Raw genomic sequence first — 8,480 nt, forward strand, 5'->3', positions numbered from 1 at the left:
GATAATCTGTATAATTTTTAACAATTATGCTCTTTTATATCTAATTAGCGGGAGAGGGTTTTCCTGATGTTTTTTAGTCCCGTCGTCTGGGTAGCGATCATACTGGTTTTGCAGGAACCGTGGGGGTGTAGCCATGTCGAGCGGCGGTGGCTTCAAGTCCGGGCTCTGGATCGCAGTTAAGTTCCAATTTCGTAGTCAGTGTATTTTAGAGTGCCTCTACTTCGCTGAAACCCCTGGAAAATATTATAGGACCTTTTCTCGTATCCACGGAGATACAACGATTAATCTCCTAAGTACCGACGCTTGGGACGTTTGCTCGAGAAAGAGTCGGAGAAAGTCTGGGCGATTGGGCCGGAATTAGACTTGTAAACGGCGTAGCTAGTAGATAGGCGGTCTATAGGGAGGCCGGAATTTACCGAGATGACTTGTGATTGGTTCATATTGCAGTAGAAGTTGTAGCTGTCCGTCTCGTTCTATTCCGAGTTTATGGTATCCCACATTCGTGGGCTACACCAGGGCTACACAAGGCATCTTCGTTGCACTGGGTTATCTCTGTGGATAAAATATGAAGCAGCTCACGCCAGTGTCAATAGCGTATCGACATTTGCCGTGAGCTGCTTCACCAGCGCACAGTTACTAATAATTCTCTACACAATGACTCCCACCGGCGGTCCATCATCATACGCACTACTAGTATGGCCTCTTGCACTTGCTACAGATGCGATCATTCATTCTGGGAAGAAGGACGAGCAAGCGGAGCAGCGGACGCCCCGAGAACGTCAAGAAGGTCATATGACAGTGCTGTAGCACAGCATCTCTTCCCAGCCGAACGTTGTGTAATGCCTTGAATACTCTTCTGGCCAATTGCATTCCTTATGCTAAACGATTAACCTCCGCGTTTCTTACCCCGCAGGTGAAGTATCTAGGATAAACGATAAGAACGAGGGGTAGAGGTTGTTACACCGCGTTCCTCTCCTCCAACCCTTACTCCCCGCAGTCATGACCCTGCCGATCGACTCTGAAGATGTCCTCAAGATGGCAGACTCCGTCGATATTGAGAAAGCTGAGGAACGGAGACTGGAGGAGGCTCCATCTCAGACGAGCACTGAACACAAGTTCGGCCCGGATATCGACCTCACCACGTTCCACGAGCGCGTCGCCGGACGCCTCGTCGTCGATCCAGAGGAAGCGCGGATTGAGTTTGGGGACGAGATAGCCTCTCGGCTGAAGCTGTCCCGGGACAGGAAGAAGGTCCTTTGGCCTCAACCTACCGACGACCCGGAGGACCCTCAGAATGTTTGTGGGATTTTCTATGATACCGTTCGTTCGCGAGGCTCATGCAGATTTTAGTGGAGTGACGGACGCAAGGCAATGCAGCTGTTCATTGTCACCGTAGCTGCGGTGATTCCCGACTTCGACTCGGGAGTTGGTGGGTCGTCTGCTTGCTCATGTTTCAGAGGAAGAGGCGTTTTGATTGACTGGATAATGCAGGCATCGCTGCGCTGTTCGCTCTCGCAAAGCAGTACGATACGACCACGGGCGTGATAAACAACCTTACGTCAAAGTATGTTTGCAATCCCGCTTTTTCACGCAGACGACTACGATTCTGAATATACCCCCGCAGTTGGAGTATCTTTCTCCTGGGTGCGTGTTCCCCGCTTTATCTGCAGACGATATTTCATTCTTACGCTGTGATCATCAAGGATGGGGCGGTATAGCCGCCGTTATCCTCATGCGGCGCTTTGGCCGACTTCCAATCCTATTCTGGTCCCAGGCATGTTTGACTTGCGAGGTACCGCAAGTAAGCCAGTACTAACTTGATCTAATCGTGACAGGTGTTCGCACTTGCATTCATGGTTGGCTGTACGTTCGCACCAAATCTGAAGACCTTCGCAGGTGCGTTCCGTCCCTTCACAGAATTCACTAAATCAAGGCTAACACGAAGATACATACTTCTAGCCATGCGATGTCTTACCGCATTTTTTGGGTACGTCCCTACTCTTTCCGTGGCAACCTATCCCGCGTCCATTGTTTAACGTGATTTTGCATCGACAGAACATGCCCACAAGTTACAGTAAGAATATCATTCAACTGAGTTTCCACACATACACGTGCCCCTCAACGGGTGCCGCATAGGGTCTTTATGTCGTAACCGACCTGTACCCATTCCACTTGCAAGCTCGTAAGGTGTGCACACTCTCGCCTTCCATTTAAAGTTGGACTAACTCCGAGTACGTGTAAAGCTCAACCTGTGGACTATGGGCTTCATCATCGCGCCATTCCTTTCTCCATTTGCCTTCGGCTTCCTGGTAGCACGAGCAGAGTCAGTTCAACCCACGGGGTCGGATAAGTGATGACGGAGCTAACGGGATGAATCTCAGTTGGCGCTGGTCGTACGGCGTCGCGTCCCTCTATGGGGCCTTTGTCGTGTTCATGATTTCCTTCTTCGGCGAGGAGACGTAAGTACATGTCCCACCTCCTGCTCACCCTGACCTCATGATCGCAAAGATTGTATGACCGTTCCGTCCAGCCCATTCCGCCCCGCCCCGGCAAATCCCTCTCTTCCAGGGTAGCAACCTTGGTCGGTATTACGGGAGGCCGCATGGGCAAGTATCGACCGACCCTGCTCAACGGGCTCCTTTCGCACGTCGACTGTATCTGGCGCCCGCACCTGCTCAGCGTGCTGGTGTTTGAGGGAATCCTCTTCGGCTTCGGCGTGGGCATCAACGTCACGAACGCTGTGTTCCTCGGGACGCCTCCGCCGGTGGGCTACGGGTTTAGCCAGTACGGTATCGCAGCCGGATACGCGACGCCTATCGTATGTCCTCGCTATTGCCTCCAGTCTTTCCACACTTACTGAGGGTTCTTCGATACCACCAGGTTGCAGTCGTCATCGGCGAGCTTGTAGGCCGGTATACGAACGACTGGATCCAGAACGCGAGCATCCGGAAACATAACGGCGTCTTTGAGGCCGAGTACCGACTGTGGTGTGTCCTACCTATCCTTGTCCCACAGCCGGGTTTCGCTGTTAACTGCTATGAACAGGGCATGCTACATCGCGATCCCGCTGTACATCTGCGGCTTCGTCCTGCTCGGCGCGTCCTTCCAGAATCACATGTCCGTCGGCGCGCTCGTCATGGGCTGGGGGATTGCGCAAGTTGCGATTATGATTAATACGGTGGCGATATGTATGTATGCTTTTGTGCCCCTTGCATCTCCTCTCTTGTCTATAGCTAACTGATCATCTGTTCAGATGCCTACTGCAACGACTGCTTCCCGAAGCAACAGGGCGAGATCAGCGCGCTCATCAACCTATCGCGCGCCCTCGGCGGGTTCGCGGTGCCCTTCTTCCAGGTGCCGTGGGCGGAGAGCTACGGCGCTCTGGAAGTATTTGGATGCGAAGCTGCGTGAGTGCTTTTATATGCTTTCCCCCTTTTTGAAGGGGATACTGATCGGGTTCATGCTGGGTGCAGGATTGTCTCGGGGCTGTTTCTCTTGATCGTGCCTGCATTGCAGGTGAAGGGCGCAGATTTGAGGGTAAGTGCAAGCATTATTCGCATGTTGTGGGCTCTGAATGTCGTGTCGTGACAGGCACGGTTCTCGATGCATTGATACGTTGCATTGCCCCCATGTTATCATACATGTAACATCACACTATCCACGAACAATGTATGAATAGATTAATCGGCATCCATATCCACCTCTATGAGCTGTCCCTGTGCTGTAGCACCAGCTAATCTCCGCCTGACCAGCCTATAAGCAAGCGAGATTTTGCATTAGAATGCATTCAACGAGACAGAGAGGATATACGACGTACCGTTCGAACACATCCAGAGCACCCTCGCTTACACCGGAGTCGGGGTCAGGACGGAGCGGCACCCAGCTGCTGAGCGGACTCGTGCCGGGCTCGTAGCTCGCCTGGGCGACGTAAAGCAGGAGGCCGTCCGGGGGTATCTCGTACGTCACCTCCTTCATCCCACTCGCACTCCCACCCCCACTGCCACCTCCGCTCCCGCTCCCGAACGCCATATCGATGTCCATCGCCGAAGTATACGAGAAGCGCGGCGAGGAGGGAATCTGGACAGTGACGTGCCGCACGGAGCGCGCGGCGGGGATGATGTGTGATGCGAGCGCGGGGACGGAGGTGGAGGGGTGGTAGGGGATTGGGAGGAGGGTTGCGGGGTGGGGGAAGCGGTACCGCTGGGTTGACGGAGGGAAGGTCGAGGTTTGTGGGAAGTGCGCGGGGTCGGCGGAGGCGGGCGGTTCGAGCGGCGCAGAGGGAGGTGGGGGGAAGGGCGGGAGCTCGGAGAGGCGGGTGTCGCGCCACCAGAAGCTGGGTGTCGTTGTGTGAGCGGATAAAATAGGGGAAGGCAGGGAGAGAGGGAGAAAGAATGTGATGGACGCGCAGGAGAACGTACCGGAATGCCGTCTCGCACTCGCCGACCTCCTGCCCCTTCCACTGTATCACATCTAGTACGTGTAATATCCCGTTCTCCTGCCACCTTGAATCGAGTATGCAGTCGAGAATAGTCGAGGGCGGGAGCGGGGACGGGAATGGGGGCATCAGTGACTTGCCTTGGAGTCTTGACCGTAACGTCGTGTTAGGGCCTACGGATCCAGAATAAGCAGTCCGTAGGTCGACGGGTAGTGGGCTTGAACACACCTGTAACGGGATACCCAGCCGACTGGTGTGTTACAGCTAAACACCGTTTCCCTACGGGAACAGGCGCGACTGCGACAAAACCGGTCTCCAGATCGTCGGGCAGACCGTCCGACCAGGGCGACGCCTCGTCCATCTCGAGCAGCTCGGCGTACATGCATTTGTCGGCCCATTTGTTGGCTTTCTTGGCGCTGCGCTTCTTGCGTTTCTTGGGCTTCTTCTTGCCTGACTGTTGCGGTTCGGGTTGGGCTGGATCATTGGTGGACGGAGTAGGAGTAGAGGACGACGGGCCGGGAAGGAGGGAGGCAAACGACGCCACGCCGGAGCGCACGACTTCAGGCTCGCCATCACCGTTCTCGTCTGCTTCGTCGTCCGAGGGTCCGAGGGTTAGGTCGGCAAAGAGATCGAGCTGGCGGGATGCATCAACTTTCCGGGCGCGGCGCTGTAGCAGTATCCAGCGGTCAGACACCGCGTAGACTTTGGCCGGTGCAAACTATCATGACACACACGCGTTTCTGTTCTTCTAGTGCCTGAACGAAATATTTGAGTACGTGCTGAGATGGGTAAGGGCGGCCGGGCAGCAGACCTTTTCACGGCGAGCTTGCTGAGACTGGCGGATATCGATGACTGAGCTTGGCGGCGCCTTGTACGATGCCTTCCGTTCAGAGAACATGTCCTATTATCCAGGATTATCGCAATTGTCGGGCGGACGATGGAGGCGTAGACAAGGATGGATGGCCATGATGGAATGAGCCACGCGTGAGTCGCGCGCCCGAGTCGACGCGCAGCCACAACGGGTTCATCATGTGCCTCAACGTAGCATTCAACTTCATTACAGCTCATAGTTGCAATATCGAGGCTCTATAGCAGGTATGCACGACGGACGACTCTTCGAAGCCATCGACCACCAGTATCCAAACTGCACCCGCTAGATATTCAACTCGATATGCATCACGAATGACGAGTAAAAGATTATTGAGTCGTGGGTCTCCCCCAGTCTCCGGCAAGCTCTCCAATAAATGTTGAGTGTACTCCTGAGCGAGATATGGAATGTTCATCCTGCGCTGGTTGTTTTGCATGGTGTCCTGCCAGCAGAAGCATGGGAATTCTCCCAATAGCCAAAAGCATCGAGGAACATACTGATACTAGATTAGCACAGAGAAGGCGGATGGCTCACCACCGAGTCACCAATGCACCACCAAGAGCTATGGTAGGGGCACAAACAGACGCTACCAAATCACGGCCGCTCCCAGGACGGACACGATTCAGAGACGCAGACTCTTCCCTTGCATAGTCGACAGTCTACCGCACTGGCAAAGCACATGCCATTGACGGTGCGACTGTGTTGACTCACGGTTGCAAGTCCTCGCGTTCAGTGCATAATCCAGATAAACACGTACGACACAGGGAAAGGCGACAGGGATGTCGGATACTTTTCTACCATACCTTTTCGTCTGCCGTCCCGTACTTCAGAAGTTTACTCAAGTGAAACGAAGAGTTTCGGTTCGCAACTGTGGCGTCGGGGAACCGCCGGCGCGTGAGCGGATTCGAAACAAAGTTCGCTACACATGCGATCCTGCCAGCGGGCTACGGGAGCACACCGAGGAAACCAGACAGCAGTGGATAACGTCTTCAAATAGTCACTGCTACCGTCGTCAAGTAACTGCACCATCCTACTCTATCAGAAACGCCGCACCGCATCCCGAGCAGTCGTTAGAGAGAGCTTTCACCGGTGGTGAGTCGACCGCTCCGAGTCATCAAGTGGAGACCCAGCCGCCTTGACCATCTGTCACTACATTTCATATGTATTTGCGACAAGCCACTGACCAGACACTATCTTCTTATAGGTTGCGGATATATTCCACCGGTTACGACACAACCATGTCAGACAATGTGACGCAAATAGTTGACCTCTCCATCATACCTCGGGACGAGTGCATCGAGTTTCGAGACTCGTCATTCTTTCGTAAACACGCCGCTCTTCCTTCCATCGCCCAAGTACGTGAGCAGGCTGAGCGGCAGGGTCCCCTTTCTCGCCATCACCCAGTGTACTTCCCCGACATGGGCCTCATAGTCAAATACGGTCCTCTAGAGAGTATAGCCGAAGCACAGACGATGTGGATGATCGGACATTATCTCAAAGACAAGGTGCCTGTGCCCGAGCTTTATGGCTGGAAGCACGACGACCAAGACTTCTTTATCTACATGGAGCTTGTAAAGGGAGTGACCCTCAAGGATTGCTGGGACTCCCTTTCCGACGCCGACCGAGAATCAATATGCCTGGAATTGCGTGCCGCCATTCGCGCCTTGCGTACTTTGCGGCAGGACCCGTCTGATCCATTCGTAGGTGAGTGCTCCTCCGTTCCGTCCCCCGAACGGAACCACGTCAGTGCTAAATGGATAACCTAATCAGGTCACGTAGCCCGCCAACCCATTCTCGACACCTTTGTTGATGGTCGCGTTGCGGGGCCGTTCCCATCCGTTCACGCTCTGCACGAGTACATAGCGTTCTGGCCCAGTCCCAGCGATCCCTATCCGGACGGGGACCCAGATCGCTGGAGGCTCCCTGACGATGCACCCATCGTATTCACTCATGGAGATCTCGACAAGAGTAACATTCTGGTATCGACACCTACTGATGACGGACAGCGACCCCGGCTCCTCAGCATCATTGACTGGTATCAGTCCGGATGGTATCCGGACTATTGGGAGTACTGCAAAGCAGCCCGCCTGGTGAGAGAGGATGACGAGTGGGCGACACGCTATATCCCCATGTTTCTGGACGTGTACGAGGACATTGGCTATTGGGACTACTACACTGGGCGATATGGAATATAACTCGCGCTGCTAGAGTGTTGTATAGTGGCATGGTACCGGTGCAGCGTGTGATTCCGAGTCTCTGCTGAGCCCGAGGACGGACAAGGACGTGCGTGGAGGATCAGTCATACATTGATGCTTCACTCCTCATTGTACCTTCACCGTGAGTTATTCGAGACGGTGTGAGCTATACTGCAGTCGGTGTCTTAGAACATCAGATCATCACGAGTCAAACAGGCTCTCATTCCACGACAATGGGTAAATGGGCCGTACATCCAGGACTGCATATCCTATATCATACGCGAATGAAACAGGGACTCAGGATCTACCGCCCCTAGTTGAGGGGCGCCTTCTGAACTACGTCCCACGCGCTGCTCGGGAGCATACCCTGGTTTATCAGCACCTTGACGCACTCCTTCACCCAGTCCTGACAGTTTGATTGTTTCACTTTCTCCGCGGTGACCGCCTACGGCTATATCTCAGCTGGAGTCCTGAATAGTTGAAGGCAGCGGAGGAGCTCACCGAAGTCGCTGATCTCAGGCTTTTGCCCGGCGCGGGGACCGAGAGAATGACCTGTTCGACCCTGTCGATAGCTTGGACGGGGGCAAGAGAAACATATGCGCCCTTGGGGTAGTCTTTGACATATTGACTATCGACCTGGCCGAGCGTAATCATTGTGTAGGTTCGACTGGTCTTCAAGATATCATAGTTGCGTGCTACGGTGTGGGAAAAACCATTCGCCACATCACCTTCGACATGGAGCATGGTGCCCGGCGAGCTAGTATCATCTGTGTTGGGTTTATATATGACCCAATGGGCAGGAAACAGATGGCGATGGAAGATGGCCAAATAGAGGGTGCGAGGCATCGTCTGACCAGCATGTCAGTCTACATGATGCAGTCAAGCTTGGAGTGACGGGTTGACGTTACCGTTAATCTATTCAACTGAGTAGTGCTGTCCACTGGCTGAGCTGTCTGATGGGTCTGTCAACTTGCATAAGTGG

At 54.0% G+C, this 8,480-nt stretch overlaps 4 protein-coding genes across 4 annotated transcripts; 2 read left to right on the forward strand and 2 right to left on the reverse strand.

Moving 5' to 3' along the window:
- Positions 1-1,035: 1,035 nt before the first annotated feature.
- GLOTRDRAFT_45208 (MFS general substrate transporter) lies at positions 1,036-3,588 on the forward strand (the record flags this gene model as incomplete). The annotated part of the gene is made up of 13 exons (XM_007869539.1): positions 1,036-1,296; positions 1,351-1,429; positions 1,492-1,564; positions 1,625-1,691; positions 1,836-2,006; positions 2,137-2,187; positions 2,244-2,323; positions 2,382-2,459; positions 2,509-2,818; positions 2,881-2,987; positions 3,046-3,188; positions 3,254-3,407; positions 3,474-3,588. The coding sequence occupies 13 exons, from the start codon at positions 1,036-1,038 to the stop codon at positions 3,586-3,588; spliced, it is 1,689 nt and encodes a 562-aa protein (XP_007867730.1).
- Positions 3,589-3,680: 92 nt separating this feature from the next.
- Positions 3,681-5,333, reverse strand: GLOTRDRAFT_116937 (uncharacterized protein; the record flags this gene model as incomplete). The annotated part of the gene is made up of 6 exons (XM_007869629.1): positions 3,681-3,753; positions 3,818-4,333; positions 4,419-4,608; positions 4,664-5,102; positions 5,170-5,190; positions 5,247-5,333. 6 exons carry the CDS (start codon positions 5,331-5,333, stop codon positions 3,681-3,683), a joined length of 1,326 nt encoding a protein of 441 aa, XP_007867820.1.
- Positions 5,334-6,507: 1,174 nt separating this feature from the next.
- On the forward strand, positions 6,508-7,562 carry GLOTRDRAFT_116938 (kinase-like protein). Its single transcript, XM_007869630.1, has 2 exons — positions 6,508-7,007; positions 7,074-7,562. Exons 1-2 carry the CDS (start codon positions 6,542-6,544, stop codon positions 7,496-7,498), a joined length of 891 nt encoding a protein of 296 aa, XP_007867821.1. The 5' UTR covers positions 6,508-6,541; the 3' UTR covers positions 7,499-7,562.
- Positions 7,563-7,811: 249 nt separating this feature from the next.
- GLOTRDRAFT_44775 (uncharacterized protein) lies at positions 7,812-8,344 on the reverse strand (the record flags this gene model as incomplete). Its single annotated transcript, XM_007869516.1, has 2 exons — positions 7,812-7,928; positions 8,000-8,344. 2 exons carry the CDS (start codon positions 8,342-8,344, stop codon positions 7,812-7,814), a joined length of 462 nt encoding a protein of 153 aa, XP_007867707.1.
- Positions 8,345-8,480: the final 136 nt, after the last annotated feature.

This window comes from Gloeophyllum trabeum (assembly GCF_000344685.1).
Source record: "Gloeophyllum trabeum ATCC 11539 unplaced genomic scaffold GLOTRscaffold_00010, whole genome shotgun sequence".
NCBI lineage: Eukaryota > Fungi > Basidiomycota > Agaricomycetes > Gloeophyllales > Gloeophyllaceae > Gloeophyllum > Gloeophyllum trabeum.

Excerpts from the sequence above, each read along its gene's own strand:
- GLOTRDRAFT_116938 (XM_007869630.1), top strand. The coding sequence starts at position 6,542 with ATGTCAGACAATGTGACGCAAATAGTTGACCTCTCCATCATACCTCGG. Across the intron at positions 7,008-7,073 it reads CCCGTCTGATCCATTCGTAG|GTCACGTAGCCCGCCAACCC; the intron begins GTGAGTGCTCCT and ends TAACCTAATCAG.